The sequence below is a fragment of the Metopolophium dirhodum genome, chromosome 7 (genome assembly GCF_019925205.1).
Source record: "Metopolophium dirhodum isolate CAU chromosome 7, ASM1992520v1, whole genome shotgun sequence".
In the NCBI taxonomy this organism is placed as follows: domain Eukaryota; kingdom Metazoa; phylum Arthropoda; class Insecta; order Hemiptera; family Aphididae; genus Metopolophium; species Metopolophium dirhodum.
The window spans coordinates 31,770,238-31,790,585 of record NC_083566.1 but is presented as its reverse complement, the minus strand read 5'-3'; the positions used below and the strand labels follow the sequence as shown (position 1 = coordinate 31,790,585).

At 29.4% G+C, this 20,348-nt stretch overlaps 1 protein-coding gene across 1 annotated transcript; it reads left to right on the top strand.

The window, feature by feature from the left end:
- Nucleotides 1-203: 203 nt before the first annotated feature.
- LOC132949208 (very long-chain specific acyl-CoA dehydrogenase, mitochondrial) lies at nucleotides 204-6,888 on the top strand. Its single transcript, XM_061019972.1, has 8 exons — nucleotides 204-581; nucleotides 2,195-2,396; nucleotides 2,459-2,677; nucleotides 4,816-4,937; nucleotides 5,002-5,572; nucleotides 5,645-6,001; nucleotides 6,060-6,272; nucleotides 6,354-6,888. Exons 1-8 carry the CDS (start codon nucleotides 502-504, stop codon nucleotides 6,489-6,491), a joined length of 1,902 nt encoding a protein of 633 aa, XP_060875955.1. The 5' UTR covers nucleotides 204-501; the 3' UTR covers nucleotides 6,492-6,888.
- Nucleotides 6,889-20,348: the final 13,460 nt, after the last annotated feature.

Below are 20,348 nucleotides of genomic sequence, written 5' to 3'. Positions count from 1 at the left end.
ATTTTGTAAAATTTACCATAGAGTAACCAGTCTATGAGACAACATAAACATCATAGAACAATATTATAGAGTAAACTCTATGAAATTTACCAACATACAGTTATCACCACGGTCTTATCTTCTAAGACCGTGGTTATCACAAAACACGACCATATTATTTTTCCATTATTATCTCATATCTGTGATATTATTATTGTTGTTCTTGCCAATTCGAGTTGGACTCTTATTATTTATTTTTTACACCAACCTTGAGTATAGTTGGTTTAGTTGTTGTTGCCTTACAGAGTACCTTACTGCTGTGTAAAGTGTTGGAACTTGACAGCTGGCACAGTGACCAGTACGTAACAGCCTACAGGCGACGTAATACGTATTAGTCAGAAGTTCGCTGTTAGTCACGACTCACGGACACTTCCTTGTTGTAGCCTGTTTGTGTTGGGTCGTTGATACTCTCAAATAAATTTTTGTTCTTGTTATTTTTTTTTCCAACCGTCTAATTTCAAAATGTTCAAAGTATACAATAAATTAAACCGTAACCAATTGAAAACACTAGAAGAATATAGGACCGTTCAGAAAACTAGAAGGTATGTGGTTTTTTGCTTTGCAAATTTATTGGAATTTGTTGCACAACTGAATGTAAAATGTATCGGTAGACGGTAGTTTAAAATGCAGCTTACAAATTAAGAATACCTAATAAAAATTGATTAGTTGCGTAAAAAAGCAGATAGTTAGACATTATTGGTAGTCTCATTGTCATATTTACATTGTAATAATACTAAGTGTATTGAAACAATTAATTTGAATAAATGAAAAAATTGTCATATTTAATATTGAGTTTAATACTTGGATATTTATCGAACATTCTAACATTTCTAATTACATTATAAGTACAACTTTTTATGGATGAAATAATTGATTAACCTCCTTATATCACATATTGAATTTATTCAACTTTTTACTTTTATGGTTTAAAAGAAAATAAATTTTAGTTAAGTACCCACCTATGATAATTTAAGATTAATTTAAATCAGTGTTATGATTTATTGCTGTTAAAATAATTACCGAATTTACAAATATTTTGAATATTTAATATTTATTATAACAATTTTATAATATTAACTAGGTAGGTAATTAATTGAATATTAATATAGGTAATATTTTTATGGAGCTTATTAAATAAGAAACAAATTATCTAACTTAATGACGTAACATTGTCCTTTGTACTCAATCTAATATATTATTAATGATTAATTTGGCTTTGATGTACCTATCTACTTTCACTATAAATAGAACAATGCCAATTGAATAATATTGACATACGAATCAGGAAGTAGAGTAAAATTATTATTATATTTATAAAAATAATGTTAGGACATACAGTTCATACATTTAAAATCTTTTCATAAATATTATAAGTTTAATTAAAACTGAAATTAATTTTATACCTAATGAATTCATTTTTTAGCTGTTGAGATTTTAGATATATTATATTATATACTATAGGTATTACCCATCTTATACCTAATTAGTTATTTACTTTGTTATTAGTTATTATTTTTTTCTTTTCAATACTTAATGAAAAGTTAAACATTTTAGGTACCTGAAATTTGTTTGTAATTTTGAATACAAAATCATATTTCTATGAAACATTGAAACATAAGTGATAAAAAAATACATTAAACAAAAATTATTAACAAAAGAGTTAGGTACCTATGTGAGATAACCTTTTGTTCATTATTATGCTGTACAATTAAAAAAAAGTATCAATTCAAAATGAATAATAACTTGTTACCTATTATTTTATACCTAAGAAGTAATTATTTGATTAAATTATTTACATTTATAATAATTGAATAACCAAACATTATTATGTAAAGATGGAAATAATTTTTTTTATTTGAACCCTTCTACCGTGGCATGGTGAACATTTATAAACCTTGATTCCCAGCATATATTTCAGTACCTACCCATTCTTTATCCCCTTAATATAATATATAGTACATATAATTATTATGTGACTGTAAATATTTTTATTTTTGTTTTATGTTATTGGTTACCATAATGTATCCAACCCCCCCCCCCCCTCTCAAACAAAAATTCCTCCATGACGCCTAAGTGTCATAAAACGCCGTTCACCATGCCACTGCCTATCAAGATGATTACATTTGATTAATTTATAATAAAAATGTTTTAACAGACTCTTGTCAACATCTGCTTCACACTTAAAAGAAAAATCCTCAGATTCAAAAAATGATGTTAAACAATCAAAATCCTTCACAATGAACCTGTTCCGTGGTCAATTACAAACTTCACAAGTTTTCCCATACCCAAATGTATTAAATGATGAACAAACTGAAACATTAACAAGTCTAGTCGATCCTGTGACAAAATTTTTCAAAGTATTTATCAAATAAAAATTTAAAAAATTTGTTATCATGTTTATCAATTATTTTTTTTCAAGGAAGTCAATAACCCACTCAAGAATGATGAGATAGAAACAGTAGAACCTAACACCCTCGAAGGATTATGGGATATGGGTGCTTTCTCTTTACAAGTACCTCAAGACTTAGGTGGCTTGGGTCTCAGCAACACTCAGTATGCTAGAATGGTAGAAATTGTTGGTGCTCATGATTTAGCTGTGGGTATTGTTTTAGGAGCACATCAGTCAATTGGATTTAAAGTAAATACTACTATCTAAACTACAGTATATATTATACATGATATTATTTAAAAATCAATGATAAAATAAAATTTTATCTTAACCCATTTCATTTGGAATGGGTTCTAGAACACCTCAGGTTTTAAGAAATTTTAATAGCTTGAGCACAATCAAATTTGAAATGTTTGTGTTTAACAGCAGATCAATTTTAATTTTAGTCTTGAATACCTCTTTTAACAATCAACAAAATGTATAAAATGTATTTATCTATTAGCAAAAACAGAACATCTCACAACTTATGGAGGGGTGATCGTCCTCCCCCACAGGGACGCCCATGAAAAATTATCCTTCATTACTTAAATTATTTAGCACATTTGCCTGTTATTATTAAAAGTTTAGATCCCAGGTGCAGGTTTCCCTATCTAATATTATTATAGTAATCGAGATATCCAGTTCTAATACAGTTTATCCAGATTCATTAAAATCACATATTATATTATATTTAAACACACATATAACATACATGTATTCATAAATAGTTAATACATTTGAGGAGACGACATGAAGTAACTTAATAAATATTTATATTTGTATTTTCTTCTGAACCTAGGCCGTGACATGGTTTTTACAGTTCACAATTTCCATACCATTCTACATTGTACAGAGCTTTGTAATATTTTTATTTACAAACCATTGAAATAGACTAAGTGATCCTGTTTAAACAATGTAGCTGACAGCTATATAATTATATGTTTCATACTCTTTCAGTGGCAGAATTAAGTTACTCGTGGTTACAACTCCTTTGAGCACCTTTAGTTTTTATTTACTTTTTTCCTAGCGTGAAACTGATTGAATGATAAACATACACATATAAACAGCTATCTTACAATACATCTATAATGGCCAGCTGATTTAAATGTTGAGGTGGTAAACCATAGGCGTGCACAGACTCCGGTTTCATTGGCAGCAAGAAATTAATCCGGCCCATTCCCTAACTCACCATTAAACACCTGTGGTTTTACTTTTTTTATAAAAGGGTATCAAAATTAAAATTGTATTGGTATTTTATTTTTTTTATTTTTTAATTTTTACCGTAAATGGTAATAATATTTACAATGTCAATTTTTTTATGGTAGACTGGTCAATTTGTTTTATACTGGTAAATTCTATAACTATAAAATATTTATCTATAGCTTACATTTACCCCCCAAAAAATAAAAATGTATGTAATTGTTTTATCTACAATTTTACCTAGTCCAATCATTCAATATTTTCAGTATTGTATGGAAATTGTTTATACCAAAAAAATTGAGTAATTTTGTTGTGTATAGAAAAAATTAAACTATATAGTTTTATTTTTAATTTATTTGTTCCATGGAATGGCATATTTAGCGTGCTAAAATCTTAGAACATAATCTATGTAAATACTTTAGATCAACATTTTAAATTGTTTGCATAATTTTAATGTTAATAATGAGTATGTTGCATTTACATATATTATATATATGCCTTCATGATAAGTTTATTGTCCAATAAAATATTATAGATTAAATTCTTTATAAATTCTTTCATCCAACCTGTACAATTTGTCGCAATAATTATAACACTGTTAAGTTTCCTTTTTGTTTTCAAAACTGTATGAATTGAAAGTGTCAATTATATTACTTAGCAGTTAGGAATGTACACACTACACATGCCTAGTAAAAATATTTTAGTGATTGAGAGTTGAGTTGACCATTTGATATGTGTACAGATTTTTTACAGTTATTTACTATTTTTGTTGGTAAAATACATAATATAAATTCTAAAAATGACTTAAAGTTCTAGTTTTATTCAACTTTCAATCTTTATAAATGTATATCACTTGTGTTGAGTTTTTTTACCAGCATAAAAATATTGCAAAAAAAAAACAAAGTCGCATGTCTCAAAATTTGAAGTGTACAAATTGTACAAAGCATGGTACCTACCTACCTATTATATAAACTTTTCCATCCTCAAAAATATTTAAATTATGTAATGTAATACTAATATGTTATATGTTAATATTATAAAACAAAAATCACTATTGATAATATTTTCTCAATAAACATTATCTTATAAATTATAAAGTAAGGTATTTATCTAACCGAAAAATAAATTGTAGTTTTTAATCATAACAGGGAATTTTGCTATTTGGAACACCTGAACAAAAAGCTAAATATCTCCCCAGAGTGTCCAATAAAGAATTTGCCGCATTTTGTCTGACTGAACCGTCATCTGGTAGTGATGCTGGCTCAATCAGGTATGTTTTTTTAAATAATGATATTATCATTATAATACAATATATTGTATTATCACAATTTCAGAACTCGAGCAGTCTTATCTCCTGACGGTAAACATTTTGTTCTAAATGGAAATAAAATATGGATTAGTAATGGAGGAATGGCAGAAATAATGACAGTATTTGCACAAACCCCTGTAAAAGACGAGAAGACTGGTAAGACAGTTGACAAAGTGACTGCCTTTATTGTGGAAAGAGCGTTTGGTGGTGTTTCAAACAGTCCACCAGAAAAGAAAATGGGCATCAAAGCCTCAAATACTGCCGAAGTGACTTACGAAGATGTCAAGATACCAATTGAAAATGTTTTGGGCGGTGTTGGCCAAGGTTTTAAAGTAGCTATGAATATATTGAATAATGGAAGGTTTGGAATGGCTGCTGCTCTGTCTGGTACTATGAGATCAGTGACTGCTAAAGCTGTAGAGCATGCTACCACTAGAGTACAGTTTGGTAAACGTTTGGACTCATTTGGAAGCATACAAGAGAAGCTTGCTCGCATGGCTATGTTGCATTATGTGACGGAGAGTATGGCTTATATGATATCTGGAAACATGGATTCTGGATCTGTAGACTATCATTTAGAAGCAGCAATATCTAAGGTATTGAAAAAATATTTATTCTAAATACAATCAATTACAATTGATAAATAAAAATATATAATTTGTCAACAGTGCTTTGCATCCGAATCTGCCTGGTATGTATGTGATGAAGCTATCCAGATTCTAGGTGGAATGGGCTACATGAAGGCTACTGGCCTAGAAAAAGTTATGCGCGACTTAAGAATATTCAGAATATTTGAAGGTACTAATGATATATTGAGGCTCTTTGTGGCCTTAACTGGTATCCAGTTTGCGGGTAGTCATCTCAAAGAATTGCAAAAAGCATTCAAAAATCCAACAGCAAATTTAGGATTAATTCTTGAAGAAGTCACTAAACGAGCTCTCTCATCGGTCGGATTTAGTTCTGCTCCATCTCTATCACACTTGGTGCACCCAAAATTATCAGATGCTGCTAATCTTGCTGGTCAAGTGAGTAAATGCTTTAGGTTTTCTTGATTTGATATAACTATTTTATTGTTATTTTTAGAGCGTAGGTCTTTTTGGACCAGCTGTAGAATCGCTGTTAATCAAACATGGAAAAGGTATTATTGATGAACAGTTCCTTTTAAATAGATTAGCTCAAGCGGCTATTGATACATACACTATGACGGTGGTACTTTCTCGTGCAACAAGAGCACTCAACTTAGGTCTACCCACTGCTGATTACGAAGCACTATTGACCCAAGTTTACTGTTCTGAAGTATGTCTCACTGGCTTTTTATGTATACTATGTATCATACAAATACATATTTAATTTAAAATTATTTATTTTTATTTTTAGGCCAGTGATAGAGTAGCAAGCAATTTATTGCAACTGAAGTCTGGGAAGCACTTAGATAACTTTTCAAAAATGAGTGATATTGCTGAACAAATGTGTCAAAGTGGTGGGTTAGTACAACCTAATCCTTTAAATTTGTAAACTGTTAAAAACTTAAAAACTGAGTATTTTATTCTGAAATAATTAATTTCTATAAACATTGAATCGCTAAAATCAGGGTAAGGTGGTTTTTTTTTTATATATTCTTAATGTAATAGAAATAAAATAAACTTGAGCTTAAATACACATTTTTTTATCATTTTTAAACTATGTCTCTATTTACCTAAAAAACTAAAATCTGACTTAGCAAAATTTTAATATTTATTTAGAAATTATCGTTGCTTGAGTTATATTTGGTTATTTAATTATGTTTTTTTTTTTTGTTAAGTATTTTATATTTTATATTGTTTGTTTGTATTGGTTTGAAATTATTGATTTAAAAATTAATTTTGTTTATTATTGTATTTTGTAAGTACACATAAAAAATTTATATATATAATAGTAAATTAGTTTTGATATATCCTTGTATTCGACGTACCTATGTGTATATATTTTATGTATACAAACCTATGTATTCTATTTTAACATACAATTATTTTTTGTAATTAAACTTGTTTTCATGGTCTGAAGGAGATTATTTTATGAAAACATTAATTATCAATTAATATTGAACTAACAGCAGTTACATGACATTGATTCATCAAATATTTTTTAAAAGCTACATTAGTATAATAACTACATTATTAATATTTAATTACAAATGTACACTAAACATAGGTATACCTACTTGTCACTAAAAAAATTAATATAATTTATTATAATAATTTTCAAACATCAACAAAAATATTATTTTGTTTTATATCACAATTTGAATCAACATATTATATTAATGGCTCTTTTATAAGAATAGGGCCCCCACATTCATGATCCATTAACTATTGTTTGATAACTATTTTTATTATTTGACGTAAGGTAAGGTAAATAAGTTAAATTGGAAAAGGTGTACTGACCTATCTCAAGTAAACTTAATAACAAATTCAAACTAGTTTTAAAAAATACTATCTCGCATTACCGGGTCGATCAGTACAATTGATAAATTATCGGTATGTCTTGACTAAAACAACTACACAGATATTTGTTGTCTCCGACTTACAAGTGTGTTGTGCGTAACATAACACATTTATGCTTAGCAGAACATGTTGGTTCAGTTAGTTTAAAAATTAGAGTTATAATAGACCTATTATGAAACTTGCAAACACAGAAATCCTAACCCTAGTTATGAAAATTTTTAGTTTACGGTAGGTATATTATATTATATTATATTATGCGCAAAATTGCTAAAAAATTGAACTAACGTAAATACCTCACATACTAACACGGTTAACCAAACACAGATAATCGCTTGTTATTTTTATTAGTACTTAACAATATTATTTGTTGATTTTTTTTAGAAGTTCTAGAAACTTATATGTACTCGACTCAAGAATAATATTATTGTTCTTACAATCTTACACTAACTTTTAGATAAAGAGTTATAATTTCAGACCCTAGTGCTTTACTGCTTTTTGCAAATTAGGTATTTAAAAAATAGTTTTTAAATTTAAGTTCTGTGGGTATATCTAAAAAATTAACTTTCAGATATTTAAAGTAATACACTATGGTGGTTGTAAAATGGTTGCCAGTGAAATAAAAAATACTAAATACTAATATAAAAATTTCAATTGAATAGTAAATATTGCATTGTTACCTTTAAACTGAGGATATGGTTTTATATGCATTAATCTAGGTATAAAAAAACATTAAAAAGTGTTTTACTACGGTAAATAGCTTATAGCACTTTGTCAATAGACACCATCTATATTATAGTTATAATAAATATTATTTAAAAATTTAAGTCTAAGGAAGATCCATTTTCTCTAGTTATTATTACTCCACTTATGCAACACTATCATTCCTTGAAGTCATCAAGTAACATTGTATATTTTGTAGACAGACAGATAGTAAACCAGCCTGAAATGCAGAAAATTATTCCATTACGTTAATTCTTACTCCGTGTGTTCACCAATTATTACAAAAGGAAAATTTAAATTATTTTTATCCATCTATAAATTTACTTCATTAAACTTATATTTGATTGATTTATTTTATTTTTTTAAACTTGATTTTTTTGTGTGTATCGTTATAATTACCATTTACTTACAAAGGTATGTTCAACAGAATTAGGTAGATAATATCTTTATTTAACATGTATTGTCAAATTGATTTCCTGACTTCGGCAATCGGAAAAACCTTCTATAAAGACTTGAGACAGATGATGACGGTACAGTACGCATCTAGGTATTATTGATATTATTGTTGTATTATGTTTGATTTGTAGCTAGGTGGTGTAATCCAAGGCTGTGGATGAATAATATTTCTGAAGTTACTGTAGATTATAATTGTAAATAGATAATTTAGACTTTTTTTAAATTATATAAATATTTCATTGTGGAGGGAGGGGGGGGGCTTAAAAAAATACGGCTTTGGGTGTATAGGGTTTTTTTCGGTTCACTAATAAGGTTCCGATCATTAGCTAGGCTGCCCCTGCCGATGAAGACTAGCCACGCCTATGATTTGATTTTAATATATTAATTCGGAACATAACACTCTGGATTTCAGTTACTGAAAAATAAAAATTGCGTCGAAAATTGCCAATTGGTTTTGTACATTTCAACCATTTTCAACCATCAACTATTGGTCGCAACTATATGATGCAATTTGACATAATTAAACATTTTTTTTTCCTGAAAACATGGATTCGTACTTCAATTAAAACCGCTTATTGAAGTGTTTTACAGTATAAATACCTATCGTAAAAATTGTAGAGGTAAATTTTTTCGAGAATCGTGAGAAACCCGATTTTTGATACCTTTCGTATTTCAATAGTCCAATATCACAACATGGTAATCACTAATCACATACAATAATATGTTAATACTTAATATCACAATTCACAAGTTTTTCTTACATTTTATCGATTAATTTAGCTTATTAATAAAAATATCGAAAATCGGACTTCTTACGGTTCTAGACGAAGTTCTATTCTACAATTTGTATAATAGGTATTTTTACTGCAAACCGCTTGAATGAGCCGTGTTACTTACTTGAAGTACGAAACAATGTTTAACAATGCCATATTTTGTTCAACAAAATACAAACGTCAAATGATCGGCATCAATAGTGTCAAAATTCCGACTCGGTGGTACCAGGGTCGTATGGTCTAGTCGCTACTCGTTCACCGTTCTTCGGTTTCGTTGGCGGCGGTATAGCTGATAGCTACACAAAAACATAATAAACTCGTTCAACGCCTCCACAGCATACGTTCCTGTTACTTATATTCATATCGTTCGCGTTCGTTTTACGCGTTCGTGTTCCGATAAAACTTCGGAATATAATTTTTTTCATACATGTTTTTCATACACCTAAATAAGATTTTTTTTTTTAAATCAAATGAAATAATTGCATCGCATATTTATTTGTATTACATTTATTTTAGGCACATTAGATTTTAATTTTAAAGAGCATACTAGTCTAGTATAAATTCAACGACTTTTTCGAAATTAGAATCGAACTTCAGGAAGTATGTTTAATTAACTACCGCTCTTAGTAGTTTTTATAGTTACGCAAATAAGAATATAATAATATTATGTATTTCATTTTTCGCGATGTATTGAAATGTGCGTGTGCGTTAAAAGAAGGGGTACAAACTTCTATTTTCCAATCAGAATCTTTGTTTGTTGCTGCATATATTGTTAAGTAGTGATTTTTTTAAAATTTATTTTTGAATAAGTACTTAGTAGTTTCTGAGTTATTAAAGTACTAATAAGAAAAGTCCATAATAATGGTTGAACATAAAATAAAATTATGCCTATGTAATATTCAGTCTATATAGTAGGGTTCTCGACTCTAGTCCAGGGGTGGCCAACATGCGGCACATTTGATGTTATTGAATGGCGGCCGTATATCATTTGCACATCGTCTGCACCAAATTATCGTACATAATATGCGCATCAACATGCTGAATAATATAAAAGGGTATAAAAAATAATTTTTGGTTGAAAATTCAATGATTGTCATATATCATATGTAATAAATATACGCAAACAATTAAAAACAAATTGCGTTAATTCAATTCAATTGTTTTGTATTATAAATGTTAAAATGTATATATACATACATAATATAATATTATATGTGTATAGATAATGAATAATATATGATTTTCTAAGTTTAAAAATAATAGTGATACATAGCAATACATTTTTGTTAAATAAGCATTCAAAATTCAAATTTTGACAAAACTCATCACAATCTCGAGATTTTTTTTATTTCTAAAAAGTTTTATTTAATTTAAAGTATAGTTTTTGACGTTCTGGATCTCGTTGTAAATGATAGATACCACTAGAAATTTAGAAAACAACCTGCGATTTTTGGTATACACTTTTTTTCAGTTATATTGTTAAATAATTTTGATGCGCAAATGTTGTCCAAACAATTATATTGTAGTTTTATTGAATTTAGCCGCAGGGCTTGAAACCGGTTACCATGACCAATTTAAGGTCTGGTAACCATTTCACGGTTTGAAAGTTAAAATTTTGAGAAGCGGTTAACAATTACCGGTAACCACCAAGTTCAATTAAGGGGTAACGTCTAGCTGTAACCTTTTTTTTTAAAAAAAACCGGTCAATTCAACAAAACCGAATATATCAACAAAAAAAATAACGTTATATTTGATTTTTATATTTATATTTTTTATTTTTTTTTGAAAATTGTATTCTATTTTTTGATTAATAATTTTATTTACAAGATAATACATTTAATGTAATAATAAGTACGATTAAAGGTATATGGTATATACTGTCTGTAGCCGCAATAATAAGTAATAAGCACCAATCATAGATACTAAGTACGATTCATTGGTTCATAGACTATAGACATACTATAAAACATATTAGATGATTATTATTGATTTTATTTTATTGTTATTGACGCTGTTGATTAACACTTTTCCATGAACTATTTTTCAATCGATGGTTATGGGTAATTTACTAATTTAATTTAAATTTATATTTATCCATAGCTTCAAATGATAAAATATAGCCATATAGGTATTTATTTTTAAATTTAGTTTGTCCCTGGATCGTTTTATAAAGTGGATATTTGTTTTGTGTAAATTAAAGTAAAACTAACATTTTCCGAAAAAATATAAATGTAAAAAACCGTTTCCGAAGTAAATACCGGTAATCTTGAAGAATTAAAACCGCTTCCAAATCGATAATCACATTTCTAGGGATCATTTTGGTAACCGATAATCAATTATCACTAATTCTAAAATCCCTTAAAACCGGTAACCACGAAAATTTTTTTGGGTCCCCAGTAACCGAATTTTTCACAAGCGGTTTCATGCACTGCATTTAGGTTTTGATACTTGGTTAAAATGATGACATATTGAAGACATTTCGGGGGATGGATCTGTCTCAGACCCCCCCCCCCCAGATACGGCCTTGACCTGGCAATGAAATTGTGTACAGGCCTTATGCTTGGGAGAACGAAATCGAGCTCTGATAGTCTGACTGCTCTCAGGTTTCAGGTCTAGGTTACTAGGCGCATATATGAGCAGATCCGTTGTATACTTGTATGTGAGTATGTAGCCAGGCACGTTTACAGGGGGCTTCCCCCCAAAAAACTACTATGATCCCCCCAAACCCCCCTTTTTGTGTGTACGTGCCTGTATGTGACCGATAACTGAAACGAATTATGTACATACCAACCACATTTTTACTAATATGAAAATGTATATAATATAATATTTTAATATATTATCTCGACCTTAAGACTAATTGTAAATATATGCTGTGTTTGAATAGGTATATTTTACAACAGAAGTTTTATAATGAAATCATTTTTAGCTGAAATATACTATTTTTAGTATATACAAAATTGTCAATAAGTAGGTATTCCATGTTGTGGGTTGAACGAGCGGGTGTGATGTAATAAAAGGGAATGTGGGGGGATATGTGTTATTTTAGAACCTCTGGACTAGCCCTACAGAGAACAGTGAATACTCAGTTGGCTCGAAGCCCACATCAAAAATCCTGGCGACGCCACCGTAGCCGACATAACAGTTTAACTACCTATGTACAAAAAAGAAAAAAAAAGTCATTGCCAGATAAATTGAGACGGCGGCGGCGGGGCGATAACGGAAAACCAGTGGCTCTCCGTATTTGAATATTATTACCGAAAATACATCAATAAACCAACAATTGTCTCAAAAATTATTTTACGATATTAATTTAAAATCAAATATTCTGATAATAGTCTTTTATTTAAGAACAAAAAATTGAAATTCTAAAATAATATAAATTAACTAATTATAATAATAATAAATACAATTTTTTGCACTGAGCCGGGTTCGAACTGGTGACTGCGCGCGTCGTAGCCAACCGTGTGACCTTTGCACCACACTGTCAGCGACTAGTTTGGGCTACACTTACCGCCGCCGTCTCAATTTATCTGGCATGGACTGTACGTTGTACGCTCGTAGCTATATAATGCGGTCGTGCGATTCTACGAGATGACTACATGTATAATAACATAGGTAATCGTAAAAATATTATTTTTTGCAGCGAACGTTCAGGTTTCGTCTCAAGGCCAAGTGCGGGTGACATTGAAACGTGGTTTTAAAAAAAAACAATTTATGACGTAGGTAAACATAATATTATGTAGGTAGGTACCCGCTTATTTTATACCAGCTAAAAATACCGTGTGCAATTTTTAACGAAAATGACTCTCACTCTGTTCACGACGATAAGAACGCACCAGATTTACGTAGCAAAACCGGTTTTGCCCGTGGCCGCCAGTTGCGTTCTAATCGCGAACAGAGTAGGTATACATCACAGGCATCAAAACAATCTATTTAACTTAATTTAAGATGTTTACAAATCAATAATCATTCTATATAGGTACAGTTATGATATACCTAGTCATTTAATACAAAATATATTATTAGCAGTAGCCAGTAGGTACTTATAGGTGTTTCGGTATTTATAAATTTTTATTTTAATATTAGAAGAACCTGAAGGACTCATGCATGATGTAAATGTTGAAAGTAGGTACCTTACCTATATACTCGCCATATCAGAGATCAGGCCATTTATACGTTTATATATTAAATTATATTATATATAGATAGAACTCTGAATATAGGTACGTAGTACTATAGTTGTAGGTACTAGGTATACTAACAAATAACTTAAGTCAAAATCTTTTGATATACTTACATCCAGAGTTTTATTTCATGGTGCATAAACGTACAGATGGCCATGTCTTGCCACTTTATAAAATGCTACATACAATTGTCCATATGACTATGTGAGTAATTTACCTACCTAGGTACGTTCCAAATCTATTCCACAATGCGCTAATATCTGGACATGCGCTTTGTTTATTGTTATTGCAAAACAACCTTTTATTGAAAATTGAACCTCCGATCTACAATGATATTTTGTAAGGAGGCATACCAGCACACCTACAGATATTATGGTGTTTGTACATTTGAAGACTAGAAAATTTACTGGGCTCTGGCACTGTCGAAAATTGTTGTATCGATAGAAAAGTATTTCCATTTCTATTACTTTAAATTCACTAATTATTTGTGAGTTTATTAAATCAACTTGATTATTTGTCGATGCCGAAATAGAATTTGTTCGCAGCACAATGTTATGTGTAATATGACCTATACTGTTTGTATTACGCTATTTTTCCATAATTTGTTCATCGATAAACAATGGCAGCAGGTACTGTTCCAACAGAGCCTCCTCTGCTGTCGGTATAACACAGGAAAAAACAATAGCAATTTTATTGTGTAGACAAAGTTACCTACTGCAGGATGCTCTGTTAGGTGTATAATATATTATTATATTTATTCAACAACAAGTTACAAATTCAATAAATTATGATGAAGTTATTGGAGAATTTTCAACTTAAATAGCTGGACAACAAAGATTAATTCTTTATGCATTTTTTAGTATGTATATTGAATAATTTTTTGGGGAAAGAGTGGGTTAGTTATTAAAAATTTACTCCTCTTAAAGTTAAACAATAGGTATTTCAATTTTAACTACTTAGTGGATTTTGCTATTAAATTTTGCGGTTTTACAAACCGAGTTTAATGACCTAAAATTGAAGGTCAGTGCAAAACTGCTATGTTATTATTACGTGTCGTACTGTCAGACTTTTTAGAATTTTTTTTGTGGAACGTAAAAAAAAATTACAATTCATATTACTAAATATTATGAAGTTGTAATAAATAGTTTTTTATTTAACAAAATAAAAACGAGTAAGTATAGGTAGTATAGGTAGGTACATTTAATGTAAGAAGATAATATATATTTTTTTCAATTAAAAACTCTTAATAAAACAAGAAATTCAGAAAATAATTTAAGACGGCTAATATTAAAATTTGAAGTAGTTATTTATATTATTGTTCTATATATTTATTTAAAATTTATTTTAATTTATAAAAAAAAATGATCACTTTTAACATAAAATTGTTCAAAACTACCAAAATGTTATTATTTGTGTCAAAAAAGTCTTATCAATTTGAATAATAAAATCTGTAAAATATATATAATATAATAATACATGAGATGCAAATGCATAGCCTTGCATCCCGTAAATGACGCCTCAGAGTATCAGTATCAGACAGTAGTCAGTATAGTCATTACTCGCATTAGAGTTGGGATATTATAGCATTTAAAAATAGTTAAAAATTCATAAATATGCGCCAAATGCTATAATATATACCACATACCCGCATGCGTTGTCACTGTTTTACTGCAAACACATAGGTGCAACTAGGGTTAAAAGTCTGGGGGGGGGGGGGGGGGCTACTGCCCACCTTACAAAACTATTAATTTAAAATAACCCATCGGCGGTTTGTATCTAAATCAATAAAGAATATTTTTATTTGGCGGGTGGGTGGTGATAAATTGTTGTCAGGGTGGCTAACCCCCTCTCCCCCCCATAGTTGCGTGTCTGTGCAAACGCTGAAGAGGATGTTAGCGCACTATTTGTTGTCTCTCTCTGACCCACGCGCAATATAGCAAATTTTACGTTCAAAATAATGATTATAATCATATTAATTTCTTAAATTAGAGTGAAATGACCTTTTATACAATTTAAAGGTATTGTCTAGGTCATCTCATAGGCGTTTTATTATATTTTAATTTTAAAGAGAGTTATGAGTATTTGAAAGTTGTAAATTATTTGTACATCTTAAAATACTCTTAACTCGCTTTAAAATTAAAATATAATAAAAAGCCTATGAGATTCCCTAGATAACAATCGAATCTTTATATTTTATAAGAGGTCATTTCACTCTAATTTGAAAAATTAATATGATTATAACCATTAATGTGAACCTAAAATTTTATTTAATTATTTATTTAATTATTGGGTCAGAGAGAGAAAGCAAATACTGTGCTGACTCCTCTTAACATGGCAAATACATTGTACGTTCTTAATAATTCATTTAAATCTGTTGTGTTTAATTTTAAAGCGAATTGACCTATAACAAAATTTAGAAGTAGAAATATTATCTAGTATAATGTTTAGATATAGTACCTACCTATTTATATATTATAATAAATTGTAAAGCGAGTTATGAGGATTTTAAAATTCTAAATTGTTTGTACATTGTAAAATGCTCATTACAGACTACAGCCCTGTTTATTGTGAATTATTTATTTATTAATTATTATGACCTATATTTACTGGTCCCTTGAACGCCATTATTACTATCGTAGTTACAAAATCGTCGGTGTTACATTAATTAGTTCGAGTCTCGGTGTCTCATACTCTCACAGTCACACGTGTATCTTTAATCATGTTTGTCCTCGTCTATCATCCATTGGTTGGCAACGTACCTACATGTTGACAGAAATATATGCGCAATATATAGGTAGGTACTAGCAATGATAATAATTAAATGGAATAATAATCAATTTTGATGATTCATGTAGGAATTTATATTATTTCATAGTTACTTATTTTTTACAACACCCAATAAACGTAGAAAATGATTCGAAGATTTCTAAAAATACTAGGCATTGTGATCAATGACTGGTGATCTGTAAGCAATGTGATAGGTAGGTAGTATCTAAACTCTAGACTATAGACCTATAAAGAAGTTAATATTAATAGGTCTATGCTATATAGCATATAGACACTTACCAGCAGAGGCAAGAGTACATGACAATAATATATAACATAATTACATAAAGCTGGAATATAATAATATTATAATAGTACTATTTAGACATAAAGGTAAACAATAAATAATAAATTATTATCTGGCAACGACGGGACAGCTGACGCTATACTTAGACGATATCTTAGTCCATGTCCAGTACCTATTAACTGTTGTCCGTTGCCTATGTTCAGATGAACATAATATACATTTATAATACAGCAGGTACACTGTACAGTAACATATTATCAATTCGATTATTGTACCTAATACCTATACAATAATATAATCTGTAGGTAATAATAATTATTCGGGGAAAATTATTAAAATAGTCAAGCCTGCACAACCGTTTGTTATTCTTAAAATATTAGCTGGTCATGAGTTCATGACCATCGAAATTCTCATCCAAATTTATTTATAACATCCAAAGCACTTGGATCAATACCTGTAAGTATCTTCAGCATCTGCAGTAAAAAGCTTTACTAAGGTGAATTTTTATACAATATATATCACCGCAATTAAAATATTTGAATTCTGGTAGCCAATTTGTGTTTGATTTTCAATCTAATTCAATTCTCTGCACCAAATATTTTATATTCTACACGCCTTTCGAGTATTGTAGCTAGGATATAATGTATTTATTTGTTTGACGCAGTCCGAATTATGTAAATTGTACTTCCAATTTATTGACAATTATGTACAGCCTATACAGGCGTGGGTACAACTGGGGGAGGAGGGCTAAATGGGGGCTGGAAACAAAATTCTACTTCATTTCTATATTAAATGCCCATTGATGCGGATACTAAAAAAATAATCGTAAAACAAGTTGAAAATGGTTTGTAACCAGGAGACCTTGTAGTGTGTAGCACTGTAGTAGAAATTATTTTTAAATTTTTAATAAAAAAATATAAAAAACCATTTGATCTTTGAACGTAGATAATGGTGTATAATGTGTGTGCTGATTAGCTACACTTTGGAAAACCCGGAATTAAGTAGTATGGTGATTTGGTTCTGTGTCTCACCGATCATATAGGGCCCATCCGTCCATCTTTCTACTAAGTTCAACACTTTTACTATATTCGAATATATGTATAGCTTACACATGATGAAATAAATAATTATGATGGTGATTATTGCCGAAGCTACTAAAAATAACCATGAAATAATATGTAATTAACAATTTTGAATCGTTTCTATACACCTATCTATATAATATACAACTATTATATACAAGTACATGATAAGCAATATTGTAATTATTATTTTTATTTAGACAAGACTAATATTATTAAATATGTATAATTTAATAATATAATGACTTGAGAATAATAACGTAAAAAACACATACAAATATTTGCAATTAGTGAACACTAATTTTACGATTGATTGTAATTATTTGACATTTAGTGGTATTTTGTAGTCGATAGGACAACGTAGAGGTGGGGGGGCACCTTTTTATATTATATATTATAAACACTACAAAATATCCAATTTAATTATAAAAAAAACACTGTTTTTATTGCAGTTTGTTTATTTATGGATTTTAATATATATAGTCTGCAGTGTACACTAATGCAGTATAATACCATAATATATAACTTTATCCATATAATATACAGACTAAATTTGAACAAAAGTTAATTTTTTTCCACCTCAACTATTTAGTATCAAGTACGATGCAAAAAATTGACCAAACTACGTTTTTTGTCACACAGCACGAAGTACAAACACATATAAGTGGGTAGAAACTCTTGAAATCGTAATAATAAATACAAATTTACATTAATATTTTTATAATACATACCCATATTAAGTGGTTACACATTTTTTAATCGATTAATTAAATTAAAATTTTTATACACATTTTCCGACTTAAATGTCATAAGTAATACAGACCTCAAGACTGTTGTGGCACTTGTTCTTGTTAAAATTATCTGCCTCATTAAAGATAACATATTTTTTATCCAATATGTGTTCGGGAAGGGGCGGCGGGGCTTTGCTCAACAAAGCTCCCTTTTAGTTGTGTCTAGCATGGACGAAAATGTATCTAAATGAACAAAATAATAAATATTTACTCATTATTAATTACGAGAGGTGTTCGCATTATTTGTACCTTGGCGGCGTGTGCTGAATGTCTGAACAATACTATATTACTGCCTACTGATTACTGAATAACGTATCAACATATTTTACAAAACCGTACCTGTTAGGTTCATATTTTCATTATTCAGTTGACAGTTATTAGTATGTTAGTAGACGTACCTATATATTGCTATAAATTATAATGTAACAAAACAAATTCGAGTGCTATAATGCAATTGTAGAAATACGACACGTGAAAGATATAAATTAAATACCGTAAGATTACATTTAGGTTTTTGGTATACCTACCTGCAAATATTTATTATAAATCTATTGAAAATATACGCATGAAAATATAGGTATACAACAACAATATTATACTATACAAATTAAAATTATTGTTATTTTATTGTTGTAAGTATCTATATACATACTATATATTCAGTATAATAAATTACTTTAGTATTTATACCTATATATATAATATACACACAAAATATTATTAAAGTAATAAAATGGAAATGTAACGCTTGAACTACGTCATCGATATAATTTTAAAATAACTGAAGGTTAATGTTACCAGTACGAAATAAAGATATGAAGAAAAAACTAAAATTACGAAATGCAGTTTATATTTGATTCAAAAACCTCTTTGGATCAGCAACTGGACCTGAAACGTAATTTAATAATTAATATGTATACATCACAGACAATCGTGTCCTTCAAAATAGCGGTTTGCACATCCATTTAAATTATAATCGCCGATCATACGCGTGCCTATAAATAAAACGTATCCTAAATTCAAGTTCATTGTGGTCAAATCTAAAGGGCAGAGGTTAAGATGTTGACAATTTGACACCAACAAGCACAGGGTAGGTATATCTTTTAACAGTCAGCATTAATAGGTTTCACTCTAAATTCCAATTTATACGGCAACACCATCCTAACCCCATTTCCTCTCATCTATATCACCAATCTAGCACTCATCCTTACAACTCACCACACCACCTCAAAAGAAGATGCCATGACCCCCTAAATTAGTGATTAAACAATCAAATTCTCTTCTGAACTGTTCCATCACAGAATGGATCATTCCCTTATTGTATTGTGTTTCTAATTTATATGTAATGTTATTTACTATTGCGATGGTATTATATTAGTCATCCTGTATTTACTATTATTGTGATTAGTGTTAAAAATACAGATAAGTAAGTTTTCAATACAATAAAAACAGTGACAATCGTTATCGCAAAAAGTATTGAAGTTTAGGAAAATATTTGTGTTGTGTTAATTTGTTTTCTTTTTATTGTTTTGGTTAGTTATTGATGTTGTGGACTGTATAATTAATTAAAAACGCATTTGATTAGAAGTAATAATTAAGCATGTGATTTATTTAATGATTTCATGTAAGCATTAATTTTTAGTAATCTTAATATTACGCGGCGAGTGTCAGCGTTTAGTTTACTGCGTCGCGTTTGACGGAAACCGAAGAACTAAACTGTATGTACAAAATTATAAATATTATAGATTATACAAAATAATGCCCGCTTTACCTGTGGTCGTATCGCTATCGCGTTTTTGCTATCGCT

What these genes read in the sequence shown, in the direction of transcription:
- LOC132949208 (XM_061019972.1), top strand. Translation starts at nt 502, where the DNA reads ATGTTCAAAGTATACAATAAATTAAACCGTAACCAATTGAAAACACTA. An exon ending in CTGTGACAAAATTTTTCAAA is followed by an intron (nt 2,397 to 2,458) that starts GTATTTATCAAA and finishes TTTTTTTTCAAG; the next exon opens with GAAGTCAATAACCCACTCAA. An exon ending in TAGAAGCAGCAATATCTAAG is followed by an intron (nt 5,573 to 5,644) that starts GTATTGAAAAAA and finishes ATTTGTCAACAG; the next exon opens with TGCTTTGCATCCGAATCTGC.